We start from the raw sequence: 25333 nt of genomic DNA on the forward strand, positions 1-25333 counted from the left end.
AGCTTTTCCCAGTGTCTTTCCTTCACAGTGTCTCCAATCCTCTCCTCAAGTTAACTACAGGGCTTGGGAGAAGCAAAATGCTTTTCCTTGGCCTGGGTTGCTTGGATTCCCAGTGGCAAGGTGAGTCACAGAGCGAGACTTCATCCTTTCTCACGTACTGGGGATTCACTCACCTTTGTCAGCTGGATGCTAGCATGGGGGCTGTTTTCTGGCATTCTCCTCCCTGGGTTCTGGGATGTCCTTTATGACTCCAGTAGATTTCCATTTTCCTCCTTGAATTAAAACTCACAGAGTTGATCTTTATGTACTATCTTGCTATTTCCAAGTGTCTGAGGCATGCTGAAAGCCACTAATCCACCATCTTGGAAAAAAACCAACCGAAAACACTCATTTTATATTTCATAGGACAATCTGGTTAAGGCTCTTGAACCTGAAATAAAGAGGATCTTGGCTCAGATCCATAGGAATAGGAAATTATTTGAAAAGTTTCAGATAAAATATACGCAGAGAGAGTTTGTGTTTAATTTCTTATTTTTATAAAGCTTCAAGTAAATTATTCATTTAGCAATTTTGTCATGTAGGTAAATATTTTAAAGTCTACATACAATTAAATACATTTTTACTTTTCTTTCTTTCTTTTTTTTTTAAATCAGAAGAGACCTGGATTATGGTTTTTACTTTTCAAAGATTCTAGTGTCGGGGCTGGGTGTGTTTGCACATGTCTGTCATCCTAGTTACTTGGGAGGCTGAGGCAGGAGAATTGCTTGAGTCCAGGAGTTCAAGGCTACATGAGCTACAGTCATGCCTGTGAATAGCCACTGACTGTAGCCTGAACAACATAGGAAGACCTTGTCTCTGGGAAAAAAAAAAAAAAAAAAAAAAAAAAAAATATATAATATATATATATATATATATATATATAGTGTCAAGTCATCAGAATAGCTAGAAACAAAAATCCATGATTTAAAATTTCACGTACGTGACTCTCACATTTTAGGTACTGCAGTAAAATGTTGTTAATTTCATGACATTCCAATAGGGAAATATAATAAGACTGTTTAAGTGGATGAAGACTCTGACAACAAATTAATAATAGATTTGTAGGTTCAATTAGTTAAAAATTTGAAATTAAATTAGTAGTTCAACTTGAGACATTTATTCAATCAAAAATAGAAACACATTTTTATGGGGAAATAGACTACATAAATTGAAATGACTCTGCTTCTTTGGCAGATTGACACAAGGTGCTAAAAATGTCCTAGACTGACTGACCCTAGAACCATCAGAGCAGTGAACTTTGGAGTTTCTGGGTTTTATTCTTTTTTTTTTTTTTTTTTTTGTGATGGAGCTTTGCTCTTGTTGTCTAGGCTGGAGTCCAATGGCACAATCTCGGCTCACTGCAACCTCTGCCTCCGTGGTTCAAGCGATTCTCCTGCCTCAGCCTCCCAAGTACCTGGGATTACAGGCATGCGCCACGACGCCTGACTAATTTTGTATTTTTAGTAGAGATGGGGTTTCCCCATATTGGTCAGGCTGGTCTTGAACTCCCGACCTTAGGTGATCCACCCGCCTCGGCTTCCCAAAGTGCTGGGATTACAGGTGTGAGCCACCGCGCCCAGCTATTCACTGTTTATTATAATGAAAATGCATTAGATAGCATTCGAATGTCAAAAATAATACTATTTTTCTTAGATTATCAGGCAACAGCATGATGTGATTCCTACTCAGACCAGCATATTCATACTAAATAAAAGACTGAATATCACTAGAAAGTTGGCTAACAGTTATGGGTATGCACATACACACACATTAATTTTAATTTATTATTTTAATGCTTCTAGGGGGAAAAATACAATGATCATCACCTTAAAGGCTGACAAAGCATTTGGCAAAATTCAACATCCTTTCTTCATAGAATAACTTCGTAAAATATAAGTAGATGAATAGTTTCTTAATATGAATACCAAATATATGTATCTTAGTTAAAAAGTCTGAATTATGCTTAGCAGGGAAACTATGGAGACATTTCTGCCACAGTTATGAACACATCCAGGATGACACTGATTACTTTTTAATGTTGAACTAAAGTACAGACAGATTATGACAACAACTAGGTGGGAAGTGAGGGAAACTAGGTAAAAGCCATGTATCTTGATTGAAGAGTTGCACCAAAATTAGACCTTGTTCAAGATTATATACACTTGCTTAAGAAAATACCCTAATATGAGAATGACAAAAGATACTGCAGCAATAAATCTAATTCTTAAAAGGTGAAAGAAGCTGAGTGCCGTGGCTTATGCCTGTAATCCCATCACTTTGGGAGGCAAGGCGGGCGGATCACTTGAGGCCAGCAGTTGGAAACCAGCTTGACCCACATAATAAAACCCTGTCTCTACTAAAAATACAAAAAAAAACTGTGGTGGTGCACACCTGTAATTCCAGCTACTCAGGAAACTGAAGCGTGAGAATTGTTTGAACCCAGGAGGCAGAGGTTGCGGTGAACCAAGATCAGGCCACTACACTCCAGCCTGGGCAACAGAGTGAGAGTCTGTCTCAGTAAATAAATAAATACATAAATAAAATAAGATAAAATAAGATAAAAAAGGTGAAAGAATAACATCCTTTTACAGATGATCTACTAGAGCAAAGAGAAGTATGTTTTAGGAATTTTTTGTTTTATATTATTCAAAAATCAGGAAAACATGGACTCTTCAATACAGATGATCCAAGCTGAGAAAAGACAACAGATTGAGCTGAAAACTTATTTACTGAGATCAGCTGTGATAAAAGAAAACAAAATGAGATAAAAAGAGATTAAATTAATTAAAATTAAATAAATTAAAATTTGCAGTAGAAGTACTAAACTGTAGACCTAAAACTGAAGAAAGTAAAATCAGTGATGTAGGAAAACTAACATAAGAAGCTCTGCCAGAATACAGAAATAGAATAATAGAATGATGAAGAAAGGAAACAAGTCCTTTGGTTATAAATGATAATTTTGTTCCCTTTGCAGGGAGAGTTTACAGTCTTGAAGGGCAGTGTCATCAGTTGTAACACTGGTAATTGGGGACAGATACAGTCAAGTATTTTAGAAGTTAAAATATGCCTTCTGCTTTTCAGATGACTTGAAAATCTTTTCTACAAAAGTAGAAAAGATGAAAGATCAAAGAAAAAATATTTCTTAGAGCAAAAGCTAGAGTATGAACAAAAAGTGTGAAACAAGATCAGATATTTCGCTGACAGGGAATATAAATGGGTTAAGTTCCCTATTAAAAACTAAAACCTCTTCAGTGTGTGTAAGGCCATAGCCAAATGATCTTTCTGCAGGTAACAATGATAAATTCTGAGTAAAATACTCTACACAACCATGTGAAGGTCCTGGAGAGTAAAAAAAAAAAAAGAGGCTGGCAGATTATTGAGGAAAGACAACACTTGGAAGAATGTCCAGCATGGAGAGTTTCCTGTTTTTTTGTTTTTTTTGTTTTTTTTTTTTGTTGAGAGGAGTCTCGCTCTGTCGCCCAGGCTGGAGCGCAGTGGCCGGATGTCAGCTCACTGCAAGCTCCGCCTCCCGGGTTTACGCCATTCTCCCGCCTCAGCCTCCCGAGTAGCTGGGACTACAGGCGCCCGCCACCTCGCCGGGCTAGTTTTTTTTTTTGTATTTTCCTGTTTTTTAATAACAGCCTCAGGGCAGGGTGAAATCAGTGCTGCATTGATACCTGCTATTCTCATAGAAAATCCAGTCTTTCTGGCCTGAAAAACCAGATGATAGAGTTTGCAGTAAGAAACTGCTGCTGGAAATGAGAAATGGATCCCAGAGAGAACTAGATTGGTATAGCCTGAGGTTCTGTGTGTAACCCCTGCCCAAATCTCTGACTGACTTCTGACCCATGCATGTGCAGGGCAGACTAACAGCTACCCAACTAGGGGTAGGTCCGAAACTGAGATTTGAGTTGCTGCCCAAGAGAAGAATTTGTAGTTTGAATCCAAGCAAGATAATTTCCTACTAAAACAAAAATGTCAACAGTCTTCAGTGAAGAAAATGAAATTCACAGTATAACATTCACAAGGTCCAGGATACAATCCAAAATTGAAAATGAGGAAAATGTGTCCCATTCTGAAGACAAAAAGCAGTTAACAGAGACTAACCCCAATGTGAACTGGATTAGCAGACAACTACTTTAAAGCAGCTGGGGAAGCAATTGCTGGGAAAGGGTGAGGTAAAGAAAATATGTTCAGAATGAGTGAAAAGACAAGAAATCTCAGCAGAGAACTGAAATCATAAAAAATGTAAATTCTAGAACTATAAAATATAAAAATTCACTTGATGGGCTTAATAGCAGAATGGAGATAACAGAGGAAAGGTTCCAATAACTTAAAATTATCCAATGTAAAGAATAGAAAGAAAATGATTAGAAGAAAATAAACAGAGCCTTAGGAATGTGAGGAACTGTACAAGCTTATAACATATTTCCAATTAGAATCCCAGAAGACGGCCGGGCGCGGTGACTCAAGCCTGTAATTCCAGCACTTTGGGAGGCTGAGATGGGCGGATCACAAGGTCAGGAGATCGAGACCATCCTGGCTAACACGGTGAAACCCCGTCTCTACTAAAACATACAAAAAACTAGCCGGGCGAGGTGGCGGGCGCCTGTAGTCCCAGCTACTGGGGAGGCTGAGGCAGGAGAATGGCGTGAACCCAGGAGGCGGAGCTTGCAGCAGTGAGCTGAGATCCGGCCACTGCATTCCAGCCTGGGCGACAGAACGAGACTCCGTCTCAAAAAAAAAAAAAAGAATCCCAGAAGACAAAGAGGGAGAGAATGAGGCAGAAAAACTTTTGAAAAAACAATGACTGAAAAATTTCCAAATCTGGAACACATAAATTTATAGATTCCAGAAACTTAGTGAACTTAAAGCAGAATAAATTAGGTACACTGTAGTAAAACTGCTAAAAACCTAAGGTAAAGAGCAAATCTAGAAAGCAACCAGAGAAAACATGACACATTAAATATGCAGGTGTTGGAAACAGGCCCCCAAAATCTGGCCATAAACTGGCCCAAAACTGGCCATAAACAAAATCTCCACAGCACTGTGGCACATTCGTGATGGCCATGATGCCCACACTGAAGGTCGTGGGTGTACTGGAATGAGGACAAGGAACACCTGGCCCACCCAGGGCGGAAAGCTGCTTAAGGCGTTCTTAAACCACAAATGATAGCATGAGCGATCTGTGCCTTAAGGACGTGTTCCTGCTTCAGGTAACTAGCCAGAACCCACCCCTTTATTTCAGCCCATCCCTTTGTTTCCCATAAGGAATACTTTTAGTTAATCTATAATCTATAGAAACAATGCTTATCACTGTCTTGCTGTCAGTAAATATGTGGGTAAATCTCTGTTCGAGGCTCTCAGCTCTGAAGGCTGTGAGACCCCTGATTTCCCACTCCACACACTATATTTCTGTGTGTGTCTCTTTAATTTCTCTAGTGCTGCTGGGTTAGGGTCTCCACAGCCAAGCTGGTCTCGGCATGGAGGAGCAATAATTGGGAACTGATGACTTCCGTTAGAAACTTTGGAGGTCAGAGACAGTGGAACATCTTTAAAATGTTGAGAGGAAGAAACCATCAACTTAGTAATCTTATTCTAGAACTTCCTGTGAGAATGAAGACAGTAGCTCACACCTATAATCCCAGTGCTTTGGGATGCTGAGGCAGGGGGATTGCTTGGGACTAGGAGTTTAAGACCTGCCTAGCCCATCTAGAGCAACATAGTGAAACCCCATCTCTACAAGAAATTTTAAAAAAATTAGCTGGTGTGGTGGCACGTGCCTGTAGTGGGAGCTTCTCAGGAGGCTGAGGTTGGGGGAACACTTGAGCCCACAAGTTTGAGGCTGCAGTGAGCTGTAATTGTGCCACAGCACTCTAGCCTGGGCGATAGAATGAGACTCTGTCTCTCAAATAAATAAGTAAATAAATAAAAGAATGAAGGCAAAATAAAGACATTCTAAAATTAAAAAGAAAAATGCCTCTCCTGGGCACGGAGGCTCATGCCTGTAATCTCAGCACTTTGGGAGGCCAAGGCAGGTGGATCACCTGAGGTCAGGAGTTCGAGACCAGACTGGCCAACATGGTGAAACCCTGTCTCTACCAAAAATACAAAATTAGCTGGGCATCTTGGCGCATACCTGTAATCCCAGCCATTTGAGGGGCTGAGGCAGGAGAATCGCTTGAACCCGGGAGGCGGAGGTTGCAGTGAGCCAAGATTGTGCCATTGCACTCCAGCCTGGGCAAAAAGAGTGAAACTCTATCTCAAAAAAAAAAAGAAAAAGAAAAGAAAAGAAAAATATCTAAGAGAATTTATCACCAACAAACCTGTACTACAAGAGATTCCAAAACTTGTTCTTCAGGTAGAAGGAAAATGATGGATGGGTACTTCAATGATGAAGAAGTGAAATGCATCAGAAATGAAAATGGTGAATATTGGGGTAAACATAAGCACTAATTTTTTCTCTTAGTTTCTTTAAAATATAATTGATTGTTTTACATAAAATTATAGTGTTGTCTTATAGAGTTTATAGTGTATGTAGGTATGATACACGTGACACCAGTAGCAGAAAGGGGGATGTTTAGGTGGTTGTATATGAATGCAGTATTTCTACATTTTTTTGAAGTGATATTATATTCTAAGTAGAGCATGAAAAGCTAAGGATGTATATTGTAATCACAGAACAGCAACTAAAATAAAGACTGATAGATTAAATTAAAAAGGAATTTTTAAATGTATTCAAATAATCCAAAAAAAGGTAGGCAAAAAGTAAAAGAAGGGACAAAAAGAAAACAAATAATAAAATCATGGACCTAAATATTAAATGTTAATGAACTAAACTTTCCAATTAAAAGGTAGAGATTATCAGAACAAATTTAAAAAATACCAAGAGATATACTTTTTTTTTTTTTGAGACGGAGTCTCGCTGTGTCGCCCAGGCTGGAGTGCAGTGGCCAGATCTCGGCTCACTGCAAGCTCCGCCTCCCGGGTTTACGCCATTCTCCTGCCTCAGCCTCCCGAGTAGCTGGGACTACAGGTGCCCGCCACCTCGCCCAGCTAGTTTTTTGCATTTTTTAGTAGAGACGGGGTTTCACTATGTTAGCCAGGATGGTCTCGATCTCCTGACCTCATGATCTGCCCGTCTCGGCCTCCCAAAGTGCTGGGATTACAGGCTTGAGCCACCACGCCCAGCCCCAAGAGATATACTTTAAAAATACACAGATGGCCGGGCGCGGTGGCTCAAGCCTGTAATCCCAGCACTTTGGGAGGCCGAGACGGGCGGATCACGAGGTCAGGAGATCGAGACCATCCTGGCGAACACTGTGAAACCCCGTCTCTACTAAAAAATACAAAAAACTAGCCGGGCGAGGTGGCGGGCGTCTGTAGTCCCAGCTACTTGGGAGGCTGAGGCAGGAGAATGGCGTGAACCCGGGAGGCGGAGCTTGCAGTGAGCTGAGATCCGGCCACTGCACTCCAGCCCCGGCGACAGAGCAAGACTCCGTCTCAAAAAAAAAAAAATAAAATAAAAAAAAAAATAAAAATAAAAATACACAGATAGGCCGGGCGCGGTGGCTCAAGCCTGTAATCCCAGCACTTTGGGAGGCCGAGACGGGCGGATCACGAGGTCAGGAGATTGAGACCATCCTGGCTAACATGGTGAAACCCCGTCTCTACTAAAAATACAAAAACTAGCCGGGCGAGGTGGCGGGCGCCTGTAGTCCCAGCTACTCGGGAGGCTGAGACAGGAGAATGGCGTAAACCCGGGAGGCGGAGCTTGCAGTGAGCTGAGATCCGGCCACTGCACTCCAGTCCGGGCGACAGAGCGAGACTCCGCCTCAAAAAAAAAAAAAAAAAAAAAAAAAATACACAGATAGATTGAAAGCAATTGTATGCAAAAAGATATAGCATCCAAACAGTAATGATACAAAGGCTAACATGGATGTATTAGTGCCATATTAAACTTCAGAAAAAGCTGGGCCTCTCTTTCACAGCAAAGATGGATTCTGAGGTAGATGGGGAGGTCAGCTTCCCAGGGTGGCTTCCCAAGGTGGTGGAGGCAGTGGCCACACCATGGTCTCAGATGCTGAGGCAGGCCTGTGTGACTGCCAGTGGGTAGGCCATGGTGAATGGAGAAAACAGGCACTTGTCCCCTCTGCATGCCCTGTACATACACCTGGGCTATGAGCCCCACCAGCAGATGCTTGTGCGGGGCTCAGCCTTTCCCTCGTTGGTTTCTGGCAGCACTAGGCCTGTGTCCCTTATTCCTGGGCCACAGTGCTAAAGTTTGTCTTCTATGGATTAGGTTGTAGATAAATCAAGTATTGTATGGTGGCTTGTGGAAGACAATTTTGATTCTAAGATCAGTTCAACAACCATTAGCTTCAGCTATAATCATTTCTGATATCAAAAAGAAGAAATATTTTCAACATTAAGAATTGATTAAATGATTTTTAATTTTTTTTCCTTCTTGTATCAAGGGACAAGTCATAGATTAAAAAATTTTTTGACAGCAAGCCCTATCTAATTTTATAGTTGACAAATGTGTGCTATTATCACAAAGGAGAAGTCAGAGAAAGATGCTACAGACTGCGCCAATTCATTCAAACAATTTTTCTTTTCTTTTCTTTTTTTTTTTTTGAGATGGAGTCTCGCTCTGTTTGCTCAGGCTGGAGTGCAGTGGCACAATCTCGGCTCACTGCAGCCTCCACCTCCCAGGTTCACGCCCTTCTTCTGCCTCAGCCTCCCGAGGAGCTGGAACTACAGGTGCCCGCCACCACACCCGGCTAATTTTTTGTATTTTTTAGTAGAGATGGGGTTTCACCATGTTAGACAGGATGGTCTCGATCTCCTGACCTCGTGATCTGCCCGCCTCGGCCTCCCAAAGTGCTGGGATTACAGGCGTGAGCCACCACCCCTGGCCACAATTTTTCTGTAGTTCAAAAACCACAATATCTCACATTGTCTAGCCGCAAAATTTTTTTTTTTTTTTTAGTTTAAGAAAAGCAAAATACCACAATGAACTTAAATGAACTCTTCAAAGAAATTAGTTGAATAATTCCATCCACTCACACTAACACCCCATCTGGTAGTAAGGCCTTTAGACTCCAAAGACAATCTAGTGGCAAAGTGGACGCTATTGTTGGCTGAGCCTCAGTCACTCACACTTCATAATGAAGTAGATAGTTTTAAAAGTCGACAGGAGGATTCTGGTCACTGCCATTAGTTTGTACATGGGTTTTGGGTCTTGTTCACACACAAAGGATTCCCAGAAACATCTAAGTTTTGTTCTCTTGTTGAAGACTATAGTCATGATATTTAAGTCCATTGACTTCTATTATATAAAGAATCTCTGGTGCAAAAAACTACATCATTGGTGTTTGACCTTACTGAAAATAAGTATGTAAGTATATGGATGGTGGTATTTTTGTATTCAAATTTTATGGAGCATTTTATAAAGAGAAAATTAGGGTCAGGTGCAGTGGCTTATGCCTATAATCTCAACACCTTGGGAGGCCAAGGCGGGAGCATTGCTTAAGATCAGGAGTTTGAGACTAGCCTGGGCAACATGGCAACATCTCTCAACACACACACACTTTAGCACTTTCATGGTTCTAAAAAAAAAAAAAGAGCTTCTGGAGCCTATCATTTCCTTAGATTCCCATTACCTGTTATAGGGCATTGTACTGTTTAAAACCAGGGACCAGGAACAGTGCCTCATGCCTGTAATTCCAGCACTTTGAGGGGCCAAGGTGGGTGGATCACTTCAGCCCAGGGGTTCAAGACCAGCCTGGGCAACATGGCAAAACCCTGTTTCTACAAACAACTAGCCCAGTGTGGTGGCATGTACCTGTAATACCAGCTAGTAGGGAGGCTGAGGTGGGAGAATCATCTGAGCCCAGGAAGTCAAGGCTGCAGTGAGCCATTGCACTCCAGCCTGGGTGACGGAGTGACACCCTGTCTCAAAAAAAAAAAAAGGTAGGATATCTAAAGTGGAGGGTTGACAATTATTATTTGAATACAAAATTGAATTTATAGGACTATGTATTTGTAGGACTGATGCAAAGAATTTCATCTTTCTGCCATCTCTAAAGCAGTTTCCATTGAAAACATTCACCAGGGATGCATGCAGTCAGTTAACATCAACAATAGATCACCCTGACTTTTCTTTTTGATGTTTTAGTTTGTGTGTCAACAAACGCATTACAAGTTGAGCATCCCTAATCTGAAAATCTGAAATCTGAAATGCTCCAAAACCTGAAACTTTTTAAGGGCTGACATAACACCACAAGTAGAAAATTCCACACCTGACCTCATGTAACAGGTTGTAGTCAAAACGCTGTGATGGGCCTATTGAAGGACTAGAGCAGTGTGTATTCCTAACAAAGCAAGAAATCATGTCACTTTATAAAATCAAAGAGAGCCTTCAAAGACAAAAACTATTGTTAATTAGGCAGATGACTCTGGAGGAAACTTCTTTAAAAAGTTTTTTATTTCCATAGGTTTTTGTGGAACAGGTGGTATTTGGCTACGTGAGTAAGTTCTTTAATGGTGATTTGTGAGATTTTGGTGCACCCATCACCCAGGCAGTATACACTGAACCCAATTTGCAGTCTTTTTTCCCTCACCCCACTCCCACCCTTTCCCCCAGGTCCCCAAAGTTCATTGTATCATTCTTATGCCTTTGCATCCTCATAGCTTAACTCCTACTTATGAGTGAGAACATACAATGTTTGGTTTTCCATTCCTGAGTTACTTCACTTGGAATAATAGTCTTTGGTTCCATCCAGGTTGCTGCAAAAGTCATTAATTTGTTCCTTTTTATGGCTGAGTAGTATTCCGTCGTATACACCCACCACCATTTTTTTATCCATTTGTTGATTGATGGGCATTTGGGCTGGTTCTGTATTTTTGCAATTGCGAATTGTGCTGCTATAAACATGCGTGTGCAGGTATCTTTTTTGTATAACGATCTCTTTTCCTCTGGGTGGATACCCAAGAGTGGGATTGCTGGATCAAGTGGAATTTCTACTGTTAATGCTTTAAGGAATCTTCACACTGTTTTCCATAGTGGTTGTACTAGTTTACATTCCCACCAACTATATAGAAATGTTCCTTTTTCACTGTATCCACACCAACATCTATTATTCTTTGATTTTTTGATTATGGCCATTCTTGCGGGAGTAAGGTGGTATTGCATTGTGGTTTTGATTTGCATTTCCCTGATCATTAGTGATGTTGAGCGTTTTTTCATATATTTGTTGGCCATTTGTGTATCTCCTTTTGAAAATTGTCTATTCGTGTACTTAGCCCATTTTTTTTTTTTTTTTTTTTTTGAGGCGGAGTCTCGCTCTGTCGCCCGGACTGGAGTGCAGTGGCCGGATCTCAGCTCACTGCAAGCTCCGCCTCCCAGGTTTACGCCATTCTCCTGCCTCAGCCTCCCGAGTAGCTGGGACTACAGGCGCCCGCCACCTCACCCGGCTAGTTTTTTTTTTTTTTTTGTATTTTTAGTAGAGACGGGGTTTCACCGTGTTAGCCAGGATGGTCTCGATCTCCTGACCTCGTGATCCGCCCGTCTCGGCCTCCCAAAGTGCTGGGATTACAGGCTTGAGCCACCGCGCCCGGCCTTAGCCCATTTTTTGATGGGATTATTTATTTTTTTCTTGCCAACTTGTTTGAGTTCCTTGTAGATTCTGGATATCAGTCCTTTGTCAGATGTGTAAATTGTGAAGATTTTCTCCCACTCTGTGGGTTGTCTGTTTATTCTGCTGACTTCCTTTTGCTGTGCAGAAGCTCTTTAGTTAAGTTCCACCTATTTATCTTTGTTTTTATTGCATTTGCTTTTGGTTTCTTGGTCATGAAGTCTTTGTCTAAGCCAGTGTCTAGAAGGGTTTTTTTTTGATGTTATCTTCTGGAATTTTTTGGATGAAACATTGTAAAAAGCCATCCAACAGAATGCATTTCTAGAGGATGCACTTCTTGGTCCCTCAACTGCTTCTGATGTCTTTTCTTACCTAAAAAAAAAAAAAATAATAATAATAAAAATACAGTGTACGGTACAAGGCTCAACATTGTAGGTAGAGACTGAAAGTCTGCCATTGTTAATGTTGTTTGCAACCAGTGTAGGTGTTCTGATGATGCTACCATGCTGCTTACTTACCATGAACACATTATTCTTTCATTATATTAATGATGTCATATTTTTTCCTGTTGGGTACTTACATGTGAACAAGTATAAGAAAATGATTGCTGTGCTTGCTTTGGAAGCACATATATTAAAATTGAAATGATACAGAGAAGATTAGCATGGCCTCTGCACAAGGGTAAGTTTTATTTAAAAGATGTAAAATTTTTTGAAAAAGAAAATGATTACTTATTGGTAGCATATAAAGACAAGAATGATGGTGATGCTTAACGACCACAAATTGTCCTCGCGGGTGGCAGAGATAGTGATACCTTCGCTTTCTGATCGTTAAATGTACACAGTCTTTGTTTCATGCACAAAATTATTCAAAATGTTGTATAAAATTACTTTTAGGAGGCCGGGCGCGGTGACTCAAGCCTGTAATCCCAGCACTTTGGGAGGCCGAGACGGGCGGATCACGAGGTCAGGAGATCGAGACCATCCTGGCTAACACGGTGAAACCCCGTCTCTACTAAAAAAATACAAAAAACTAGCCGGGTGAGATGACGGGCGCCTGTAGTTCCAGCTACTCGGGAGGCTGAGGCGAGAGAATGGCGTAAACCCGGGAGGCGGAGCTTGCAGTGAGCTGAGATCCGGCCACTGCACTCCAGCCTGGGCGACAGAGCGAGACTCCGTCTCAAAAAAAAAAAAAAATTACTTTTAGGTGATGTATATACGTGATATATGGAACATAAGTGAATTTTGTGTTTAGACTTGGGTTTTACTTATTATGATTTGTGTACAGTGCCTAGTAAATTGTGTGGCTTCTAGTAGGTGTTCTGTAAATCTTGGTTCCTCTTTTTATCTGTTGTCTTCAGCACTCGTTTCAGTGAAGACATAGTAGAGTTCATCGATGTGTATTGAACTGAATATCAATCTATAATATAGTATAACATGGGAACATTTAATGAGCTGTACTACCTACAGATTTAGTAAAATGTTTGAACTTTAGTTCTTTTAAAAGAAGCTATTTCAGCAACAGCTGCTTAAGTAGTCTATAGGTGCTCTTTTCTTTTAGTCTGAATACAGTAAGAATCTCCTAGAAGGATAAATGAAATTGGTTCCATGAAACCATAAAATTATTGTGTGATAATTTATAGGAAACCTCCTTTAATGACATGTTTTAAAAGTTTTTCTTACTCTAAATCGATATGTATATGTGTAAGTAAGCATTATTTAGCTTCTTAACTTGACACTTGGATTTTTAAGGAAAAGATCTGCATATCCGTGTGCATTTCCAAAATGTTTATTTAGGTACTTGTAATTACTTTAAAAATCCTCTTTGCTTGTGTTTCATCTGTAGGTATTATAGCTATTCACTGTTGAGAATTTAGAGGTACTCATACCATTTTTTACAAAATGAATGTCCTGTAATTTTAGTATTCTGTTTTACATGACCAAGTGCTCATTTCATTCTGTTTAGAGAGATGATGAAGAAATCATAGTCAAGAACTCCTGAATTTTAAAATAGTATTTAGTAATGACAAATGTTGATATAAATGTATTATGAAATCTTTATGTCTAAGAAAAATAATATTAAACAGCTAATATTAAACATTTTGGTGGCTAAATAACATTTCAAGAGATGGATCTATTGCATCGATAATTAGCATGATATTTGAATTACAAAAAACTTTTCAATTTAATGAGTATGGTCCCTTTTCACTTGTGCTCTATAAAAACCTAAAGGTTTTTAAGCCAAATGATTTCTGTTTAGAATTCTGTTTAGAATACACTTCTCAGAGCATAAAGTTTTGGATCATATATCCTTGTACAGGCTGATTTTTTAAAAAGTTCGTCCTTTAAAAAATTAAGTCTCTAAGACTTAAAGGCATTGGTATTCTATTTTAACTTTGTTGATGAGTGGAAATCTTTTAATGAAGAATATTACAAGTGGGCCTTTACATTTCTCATTTTGATTAACATATTAAAAGGTGCATGCTTGTTAAACTACATCTCAGAGCCTTATACATCCATAAAAAAGATGTTATTCTACAAAAAGGACCAAAGCGTTACCTTCACATAGATGAACTTTCATTTGTGTATTATGTTAGTTTTAATTCTATAACATTGTGCTCTTTAATAATCACTGATGATATGTATGGCTTATTTCCCAAAATTTTAAAGGGCTCATTGAAATGTAGTTGACGTATTATAGGCTGCACATAGTTAAAGGATACAGTTTTTAAAATACTGACATATGTATACCTTCATGAGACCATTGCCACAACTAATAGAGTGAACATTTCTATCACCCCCAAAAGTTTCCTCTTGCCCCTTTTTCTCTCTCTCTCTTCTTCCCTTCCCCTTCCCTTCCCTTCCTTTTTTCTCTTCTCCCTCCCCTCTCCTCTCTCTCCTCTCTCTCCTCTCTCTCCTCTCTCTCCCTTCCCTTCCCTTCCCTTCCCTTCCCTTCCCCTCCCCTCCCTTCCCCTCCCCTCCCCTCCCTTCCCCTCCCCTCCCCTCCCTTCCCTTCTTTCACTCTGTTGCCCAGACTGAAGTACAATGGCACAATCTTGGCTCAGTGCAACCTTTGCCTCCTGAGTTCAAGTGATTCTCCTGCCTCAGCCTCCCAAGTAGCTGGGATTACAGGCATGTGCTACCACACCCGGCTAATTTTGTCTTTTTATTAGAGATAGGGTTTCACCATGTTGTTCAGGCTGGTCTTGAACTCCTGACCTCAGGTGATCCACCTGCCTCGACCTCCCAAAGTGATGGAATTACAGGCATGAGCCACCATGCCTGGCCTTGCCATTTTTTTCATCTGTCACTACCAAACCTGCTGTCCCTCTCACAAGCAGCTACTGATTAGCTTTCTGTTGCTATAGATTCGTTTGTGTTTTCTAGAGTTTTATATAAATGGAATCACATAGTATGTACTCATTTTTTTGGTCTGGCTTCCTTTACTCTGCATACTTATTTTGAGATTTATCTATTTTGCTATGTGTATGAATAGACTATCCTTTTTATTGCTGAGTAGTATTTCATTGTACAGATAACCAATTTGTTTATCCATTCTCCCGATGATGGATATTTAGATTTCTTCCAGTGTTTGGCTATCCCAAATAAAGCTGAAGTTTTTAGCTTATTTATGAATAAAGCTGCTATAAACATTGAGTGTGTTTTTAAAAATTGTCTGATTTTCCATTTTTACCACTTCCCACAATCATGGCTATCAACTCTTAACCTACACCAATGTTTTTATCCACCTTCCTCAGCAACTTGGCAATTAGGAAAGACTGAAAATATTTGACATTAAGCCCATTTCCTACATTTTAATCCTTTTACTCATTAGAGGTATTTATTATAAGGAAGAAAAAAATCTGATTTTGAATCTTGAAATCTAAATAGCCTGGCCAGCATTATTTTACCTTTTATGACATTCCTAAATAAAAATTTTAAATATAACCAAATTGAAACCCGTAGTCTTTAATCACCCAAAGAGCTTATGCAAATACTTTCCTTACTATAATGATGTTATGATGAATCTTTTCTAAAGAGAATAAATGTTTCCTAATGACCATATTTTATTTCCATAAGTATATGTGGCATTTGAAGTCTATCATAGTTACCAAGTTTTCTCTAAACAAGGAAATACAGAAAAGATCCCATAATGCCATACTTTTTAAAAAAATTGAGACACATAATCTAATTTGTGTTTTTTATTATTTAAAAATTTTTTACTATTACTTTTTTTTGAGACAGTGTCTCACTCTGCACCCAGGCTGGAGTGCAGTGGCACTATCATGACTCACTGTAGTCTTAACCTCCCCAGGTTCAGGTGAGCCTCCCACCTCATCGTCCCGAGTAGTTGAAACTACAGGCATGTGCCACCACTCCAGGCTTATTTTTCTATTTTTTTGTACAGACAGAGTTTCACCATGTTGCCCAGGCTGGTCTCAAACTCCTGGACTCAATCCACCCACCTTGGCCTCCTAAAGTGCTGGAATTTACAAATGTGAGCCAGTGTGCTGGGTATACTACTGTATCTATTTTCCTAAAATTTTAAAAATCTCATAACTTTATAGAATGACCTTGAGGGAGGGAGGGAAGTAGAGAGGGAGGGAGGGAGGGAGAGAGAGGAGTCTCGCTCTGTCACCTAGGCTGGGGTGCAGTGGCGCTATCCAGCTCACTGCAACCTTGACATACAGGGTTCGAGCAATCCTCCTACCTCACCCTTCCAAGTAGCTGGGACCACAGGTGTGTGCCACCACACTGGGCTAGGTGTCTGTTTTTGTTTGTTTTTTGTAGAGATGTGGTTTCCCTGTGTTTCCTAGGCTGATCTTGAACTCCTGGGCTCAAATGATCCTCCCGACTTGGCCTCTCAAAGTGCTGAGATTACAGGCATGAGCCACCATGCCCAGCCTATGGAATGACTTTTAAAAGAAATGTTTATATGAAATAAAATTTTACCCTCTTGAGAAAATTTTCTAAGAACTCTCCATTTTATAATGAAAAATATGCAGAGCTTAAAACTTGTCCCTTTTCATTTGTTTGTTCTTGACAATACATATGTTTACATGTATGTGTGTGTAAATATACATACACTATGACAGTTATGTATATTAAAAAAACATCTTCCTAAGGCAATAAATACTACCCGTTTATGATATAATTGCATATTTACAGCTTATTAAGAGTTTTTAAGAAATAGTTTAAAAATTTCTGTGGGTACATAGTGGGTGTGTATCTTTTTGTTTTATTTTGTTTTGTTTTGTTTTTTTCTTGAGGCAGAGTCTCATTCTTTCACCCAGGCTGGAGTGCAGTGGTACAATCTTGGCTCACTGCAACCTCCATCTCCTGGGTTCAAGCTGTTCTTCTGCCTCAGCCTCCCAAGTAACTGGGATTACGGGTACTCGCCACCACACCCGGCTAATTTTTGTATTTTTAGTTGAGATGGGGTTTCACCATGTTGGCCAGGCTGGTCTTGAACTTCTGACCTCAAGTGATCCACCTGCCTCAGCCTCCCAAGGTGCTGGGATTATAGGCTTGAGCCACTGCACCCATCCCATAGTAGGTGTATGCCTTTATGAGGTATGTGAGATATTTTGGTACAGGTATGAGATTATTTGGTAATAGTCACATCATGGAAAATTGGATATACCATCCTCTCAAGCATGTATCCTTTGTATTACAAGCAATCCATTATACTCTATTAGTTACTTTAAATGTACAATTAAATTATTATTAAACTATAATAATTCTGTTGTGCTATCAAATACTAGGCCTTTTTTATTCATTCTTTTTTGTTTTTGTTTTTGTTTGTTTGTTTTTTGAGACAAAGTCTTGCTTTGTTGCCCAGGCTGGAGGGCAGTGGCATAGTCTCAGCTCACTGCAACCTCCGCCTCCCAGGTTCAAGCAATTCTCCTGCCTCAGCCTCCTGAGTAGCTGGGATTACAGGTGCACACCACCATGCCTGGCTAATTTTTTTTGCAATCTCCGCCTTCTGAGTTCAAGTGATTCTCCTGCCTCCATCTCCCAAGTAGCTGGGATAACAGGCATGTGCCACCACACCTGGCTGATTTTTGTATTTTTAGTAAAGACAGGGTTTCACTGTGTTGGTCAGGCTGGTCTCGAACTCCCGGCTGGTCTCGAACTCCTGACCTCAGGTGATCCACCTGCCTTGGCCTCCCAAAGTGCTGGGATTACAGGCGTGAGCCACCGTGCCTGGCCCTGGCTGATTTATGTATTTTTAGTAGAGACGGGATTTCACCATGTTGGCCAGGCTGGTCTCAAACTCTTGACCTCAAGTGATCCGCCCACCTCGGCCTCAGAATGCTGGGATTACAGGCATGAGCCATGATGCCCTGCCTTTTTTATTCTTTCTATTTTTTTTTGTACCATCCCCACCTTCCCCCATCCCCCACTGTCCTTCCCAGCCTCTGGTAACCATCCTTCTATTCTCTGTGAGTTTAATTGTTTTGACTTTCAGATCCTACAAATAAGTGAGACTATGTGATGCTTGTCTTTCTGTGCCTGGCTCATTTCACTTAACCCAGTGACCTCCAGTTCCATCCATGTTGTTTTAAGTTCCATTTTTTTTATGACAGAATAGTACTCCATTGTATATAAATAACACATTTTCTTTATCCATTCATCTGTTGATGGACACTTAGGTTGATTCAAAATCTTGGTTATTGTAAACAGTGCTGCAACAAACATGAGAGTGCTGATATATCTTCGATGTACTGATTTTCTTTCTTTTGGATATATACCCAGCAGTGAGATTGCTGGATCATGTAGTAGCTCTTTGTTTAGTGTTTTGAGGAACCTCCAAACTGATCTCCATAGTGGTTGTGCTAATTTACATTCCCACCAATAGAGTATTGAGGGTTCCCTTTTCTCTGCATCCTCAGCAGTGTTTGTTATTCCCTGTCTGGATAAAAGCCATTTTAACTGGGGTGAGATGATACTTCATTGTAGTTTTGAATTGCATTTCTCTGATGATCAGTGATGTGGAGCACTTTTTCATATGCCTGTTTGCCATTGTCTTCTTTTAAGAAATGTTTATTCAAATCTTTTGCCCATCTTTTAATTGGATTTATTAGACTTTTTCCTTATAGAGTTGTTTGAGCTTCTTATATATTCTGATTATTAATCCCTTGTTAGATGAGTAGTTTGCAAATATTTTCTCCCATTCTGTGGGTTGTCTCTTCACTTTGCCAGCTGTTTCCTTTGCTGCACAGAAGCTTTTTAACTTGATGTGATACCATTTGTTCATTTTTGCTTTGGTTGTCTGTGCTTGTGAAGTATGACTCAAGAAATTTTTGCTCAGACCAATGTCCTGGAGAGTTTCCCCAATGTTTTCTTATAGTACTTTTATAATTTGAGGTCTTAGATTTAAGTCTTTATTTTTATTTTATTTTTCTATAAGGTGAGATAGGGGTCTAGTCTTATTCTTTTGCATGTGGATATCCAGTTTTTCCAGCACCATTTAATGAAGAGATGGTCTTTCCCCCAATGTATGTTCTTGGCACCTTTGTCAAAAATGTGTTCACTGTAGGTATGTGGATTTGTTTCTGGGTTCTCTGTTTTGTTCCATTGGTCTATTTGTCTGTTTTTGTGCCAATACCATGCTGTTTTTGTCTATAGCTTTGTGTGAAGTCAGGTATTGTGATTTCTCTAGTCTTGTTATTTTTACTCAGGAGAGCTTTGGCTATTTTGGATCTTTTCTGATTCTATGTAAGTTTTAGGATTGCTTTTTCTATTTCTGTGAAGAATGGCATTGTGATTTTTGTGGGGATTGCATTGATTCTGTAGATTGCTTTGGATAGTATGAGCATTTTAACAATATTGATTCTTCCAATCCATAAATATGGAATAGCTTTTCTTTTTTTTTTTTTTTTTTGAGACAGAGTCTTGCTCTGTTGCCAGGCTGGAGTGCAGTGGCACCATCTCAACTCACTGTAACCTCTGCCTCCCGGGTTCAAGTGATTTCCCTGCCTCAGCCTCCTGAGTAGCTGGTACTACAGGTGCGTGCCACCACACCCCACTAATTTTTGTATTTTTTGTAGAGACGGGGTTTCACCATGTTGGCCAGGATGGTCTTGATTTCTTGACCTCATCATCCTCCTGCCTTGGCTTCCCAAAGTGCTGGGATTACAGGCGTGTGCCACTGTGCCTGGCCATCTTTCACTTCTTTGGTTAAGTTCATTCCTAGGTATTTGATTTTATTTGTGGCTGTTGTAAATGGGATTACTTTTTAAATTTGTTTTTCATATTATTTACTGCTGGCATATAGAAATGCTACTGATTTTTGTTATGTTGGCTTTGTGTCCTACAACTTTGCTGACTTTGTTTATCAGTTCTAATAGTTTTCCTTTTTTTTTTTTTTTTAAATTGGGCATGGTGTCATTTGCCTATAGTCCCAGCTACTGGGGAGGCTGGGGTGGGCTGTGGAAGTATCTTTCTCTTTTTTTTTTTTTCTTTTTGAGATAAGGTCTCACTGTGTTGCCCAGGCTGGAGTGCAGTGGCAAGATCTTGGCCCACTGCAGCCTCTGCCTCCCAGGCTCAAGTGATCCTTCTGCCTCAACTTCCTGAGTAGCTGGGGCTACAGGCACATGCCACCACGCCTGGCTAATTTTTGTATTTTTTGTAGAGATGGGATTTTGCCATGTTGCTGAGGCTGGTCCTGAACTCCTGGACTCAAGGGATCCACCTGGCTCGGCCTCCCAAAGTGCTAGGATTACATGTGTGAGCCACTATGCCCAGCCCTCTTGTGGAATCTTTAGGTTTTTCCAAATATAAGCTCGTATCACCTGCAAACAAGGATAATTTGACTGTTTCCTTTTCCTTTCCAATTTGGAAGCCCCTTATTTCTTTCTCATCTGATTGCTTTAGCTCAGACATCTAGTACTATGTTAAATAACAGTGGTGAAAGTGGGCATAGTTTGTCATGCTCCAGATCTAAGAGGAAAGGCTTTCTGTTTTCCCCCGTTTCGTATGATACTAGTTGTGGGTCTGTCATATATAGTTTTTATTATGTTGAGGTTTGCTATTTCTATACCTAGTGTTTTGAGGGTTTTTATTATGAAGGGATATTGAACTTTATCAGATAATTTGTTGGCATCGATTGAAATTATTATATGGTTTTTGTCCTTCAAAGAATGGAGTTTTAATTTTTAGGCAATTTCATTTAAAATGACTTTTTTAAACCTTGATATCAAATATATAATATATGTTTGCATTATATATATAATGCAAATACATGAGCAGTTCTGTCTATTGGTGTATTTTCTAAAAAGGCTAATCTTATTACACAATGTTTAATTCTTTTTTTCTTTTTTTTTTGAGACAGTCTCGCTCTGTCATCCAGGCTGAAGTGCAGTGGTGTGATCTTGGCTAACTGTAACTTCCACCTCCCTGGTTCAAGCGATTCTCCTGCCTCACCCCCTGAGTAGTTGGGCTTACAGGTGCCCATCAGCATGCCTGGGTAATTTTTGTATTTTTGATTTTTAGTAGAGTTGGAGTTTCACCATGTTGGCCAGGCTGATCTCAAACTCCTGACCTCAAGTGGCCTCCCAAAGTGCTAGATTATAGGCATGAGCCACTGAGCCCGTCCAAGTTACTTACTAAGAATTTTTATTATACGTTGAGAAAAGGAGAGATTTTTTTTTCCTAGTAGAATGCTATATATTCAAGTTTTAAATGCTTTTACGTATCTAATCTTCTTATGTTGGGTTATTGGTTTCGAATTTTGGAAGTGATACCTTCCAAATTCTTTTGTTGCCTCTTATTACAGTTTAAAGCTAATTTGATTGAATACCTTTTGATCTTCTTTCTGTGGCTGTTAATTTTTTTCTTTTATTAAAATAAAATAAAATATGTGTAGGACCTGAAGAGAAATCAATTTTGGTCTATTTTTCTTTTTGCTCCTTTTTTTTTTTTTTTTTTTAATCAGTAGAAAGCTTTATTTGCCAGGCTAAATGATAAACTAACATCATGATTTAGGCTAAGTAAAAAACTAATATCATCTTTTTCTTTCAGATCTCTATAAAAATGGACTCCAAAGAGCTAACTTTGTACCATTCATAGCAGTCTTGAAGGTAAAAACAAATCTTTTATTTGTGTTTACTAAGATCATACTTATTGATAATCAAGGGCTTTAGTAGGATTGCCTTGGTCTTGGCATTCAAAGAGAATTTATTTTGGCATTTAGATAGTAATAGTCAGGGGCTGGGCACAGTGGCCCATGCCTATAATCCCAGCACTTTGGGAGGCCAAGGTGGACGGATCACAAGATCAGGAGTTCAAGACCAGCCGGACCAACGTGGGGAAACCCCATCTCTACTAAAGATACAAAAATTAGCTGGGTGTGGTGGCATGCGCCTGTAATCCCAGCTACTGGGGAGGCTGAGGCAGGAGAATCATTTAAACCCTAGAGGCGGAGGTTGTAGTGAGCCAAGATCACACCACTGCACTTCAGCCTGGGTGACAGGGCAAGACTCTGTCTCAAAAAAAAAAAAAAAAAAAGAGACTAGCCAGGACAACACGGCAAAACCTCTTCTCTAGATAGTAATAGTCAAAGACACTAAAGGAGAAAGGAATCTTTTGATATAGTATTCATCCATGCGTACACTGAAAAAATTACAAAATATAGTCTAAATGATTCTCTAACTGAAACAGTGAATATTCTGCATTTTATAAATTTTAATTTGAGGTTTGCTCATAAATATTATAGTGGAATGTTTAAACTTATACATTTATTTCTGAAAAAAATGTTTAATGTTCCCTGTTTCCTTCAGGTTAATGGCCATTATTAACATGTTTTCCCAGCTATTAAAGTTGTTATTCTAGAATAGCATTATTACAAAAATATTCTAATATATTTAAATGTGATTGCCATCAAGTTATGAAATTATGTCAAGTTGAGGCACATAAATAGTTTAAATATTTGTGTGTATCATCACTGCATAGAGTTTAAAATAGTCTTCATTACAATATGATTAAGAATAAAATAGCCTCCTTTTTTTACTATTAATTTTAAGTAATATTTTACATGATTATTTAATGATTTCATATTCTGCCAATATTTATTGAGAACCTACTATGTACAATGTGTGGCATTAGGCATAATGGATAATAGAATTATAAACTAAGCTGTTTTTCTGGCACATTATTTATAATCTAGTTGAGGATGTAACATATACACAAAAAAGCAAAATTTGCCAAAATATAACTCCCATAATTTTAGATAAATACTTTTTCCCCATGCACATCAAGTATCTGAAGAAAGGATAAAGTATTTTTTAAAAATGGAAAGCTTAAAAATTCTTACCCAAGAAGGGTTAAAATATTTTATCTTCAGACCTTCTAAAGGCATTATCAGACAATCTTTTTGATGTGTACTTTGGTTGGAATTATTGTTGGTGCCAAACTTTATTCCCTATGCTATACTTAGGAGAACTCAGACATCTGTTTCCTTGACCAATTTTAGGTTCCCAAGGATTTTAATTTCTCGGAGATATTTATAGATGTAGGAAAAGTACTTTTGGAAGATTTATGCTGTTAGTAATTTTTTCCCTTTATATTCATGCTTTGCATTTAGGGAGAACATAGACTTGCAATGTTTTCTCCATGCTAGGAATCCAAAGTAATATGGTATACACAGATACCAAAATATAAAGAGGAAGCTAGGAAAAATAGGTGCTAAAAATAGTGTCTTCATATAGCATAAAATTCACAAAATATAAAAAGAGAAGTCTCAGAAAGAAACAAGTTAAGAGGTTCCGAGGGAACAACTTTATAGCTGTACTTTTTTTTTTTACTCCAAATATTTTGTTGTTGTTTTCTTTGGCCAGTAATTTGTCATACTTCAATATATAATAGCAGTATTAATAGGAAAAATGAATAGTATACAATTTGAAATTGAACATGAACTGAGATATATAATATACAATATAAAGTTGAACATGGACTGAACTTCCCGGGAAACTAAATACCAGATTAGATGAGAAAAGGTCTAAAATATCTAATTTATTCAAGAGACTTTTCATATATAACAAAACATCAATGATATGAAAACTAGAGCTGGTTTCTCTGAAGCTTTTCTGTTTGGGCATATAAAGTTTCTTTTGTAAAGAAGGGTGGTTTAATATTAACTTAAGTGACATTTTGCCTCTTCACAGATGCTAGTGTTACTTCTTCATTCTGGCCCAGCTGAGAGAAAGGTGTAGCAGAAGTCAATCTTAAAACAAATTGAGAATCTTAGTTTCATGAAAAGAAATTATTATAAACAAGAGAGAAATTTGTTGAAGAAAAAGTACATTGTAAAATTCATTTTTTAAAATGTTCTTCTCTATAAACTAAATAGTTACAAGTTCATAATTCACCACAAAAGCTTGTGGTTTGTTGCTTGGGATATTGAAAGATAACAAAAACTAAACTACGCTCTTAGTAAAGCCTGCTTTATGGCCCAACATGTGGACAATTTTTGTAAATATTTTCTTTAAAATATTTCTTCAAAATAGTGAGTACTCTTCAGTTGTTGTGTATTATTGTGTAGGTTTGTTAATTATGCTGTTCAAATCTTTGTTCTCATATTTTTTTCCTATCAATTACTGAGAGACTTATGGGAAACATCTCACTATAATTGTGAAGTTGTCTATTTTTCTTGTAATTCTGTCATTTGCCTTACATATTTGGAGGCTATGTTATAAGTTGCATACAGATTTATAATAATTATTTTATTTTTTTTTTACTTATTTATTTTGAGACAGAATCTTGCTCTGTCACCCAGGCTAGAGTGCAGTGGTACAATATTGGCTCACTGCAACATCTGCCTCCCAGGTTCAAGCGATTTTCCTGCCTTAGCCTCCTGAAAAGCTGGGACTACAAGTGCACGCCACCACACCAGACTAATTTTTGTATTTTTAGTAGAGATGGGGTTTCAACATGTTTGCCAGGCTGGTCTCAAACTCCTGACCTCAAAGGATCTGCCTGCCTTGGCATCCCAAAGTGCTGGGAGTACAGGTGTTAGCCACCACACCTGGCCAGATTTACAATAGTTAAATACTGCTTGTGAATGGAACTTTTAAATATTATTAAGTAACATTGCCCCTTCTTTTCAAGTATATTTGTAACCTTCTCTTGAAACATTGTTATCATGAGTGCTTTAAAATCTTTATCAGATAATTCTAACGTCTTTGCCATCTTGATGTTGCCATTTCTTTACATTCAGTTTGAGATCTTCCTGATTTTTGGTATAAGTGATTTCCAATAGAAACTGACATTTTCATAATTTGTCATTAGACTTTGAATCTTAATGTTTTAACCAAACTTTTCATTATGGCAAAATATACATAACAAAAATTACTATTTTAATGATTTAGTTATTTACATTTTGAGACAGGGTCTCACTCTGTTGCCCAGGCTGGAGTGCAGTGGCACAATCGTAGCTTACTGCAGCCTCAACCTCCCCAGGCTCAGGTGATCCTCCTGCCCCAGCCTCCTGAGTAGCTGGGACTGCAGGCGTATTCCACCATGCCCAGCTAATTTTTTTTATTTTTTGTAGAGACAGGGATTCACTATGTTTCCCAGGCTGGTCTCGAACTCCTGGGCTCAAGTGATTTGCCTGCCTCCACCTCCCAAAGTGTTGGGATTAAAGGCAAGAGTCAC

General features: G+C 38.9%; 1 protein-coding gene and 1 non-coding gene across 3 annotated transcripts in view; both read left to right on the top strand.

Moving 5' to 3' along the window:
- The window catches only part of AFG1L (AFG1 like ATPase), a 224348-nt gene that overhangs the window by 88301 nt on the left and 110714 nt on the right, over window positions 1–25333 (top strand). For both annotated transcript variants that reach the window (XM_033234787.1, XM_033234788.1), the window contains exon 7: window positions 21704–21762. In XM_033234787.1, coding sequence (XP_033090678.1) covers window positions 21704–21762 — 59 coding nt within the window. The remainder of the gene's footprint in view (window positions 1–21703; window positions 21763–25333) is intronic.
- Window positions 12288–12392, top strand: LOC117098235. Its single transcript, XR_004443276.1, has one exon. It is a non-coding gene; the product is annotated as a U6 spliceosomal RNA (small nuclear RNA).

This window comes from Trachypithecus francoisi, unplaced genomic scaffold (genome assembly GCF_009764315.1).
Source record: "Trachypithecus francoisi isolate TF-2019V2 unplaced genomic scaffold, Tfra_2.0 Lachesis_group15, whole genome shotgun sequence".
Classification (NCBI taxonomy): domain Eukaryota; kingdom Metazoa; phylum Chordata; class Mammalia; order Primates; family Cercopithecidae; genus Trachypithecus; species Trachypithecus francoisi.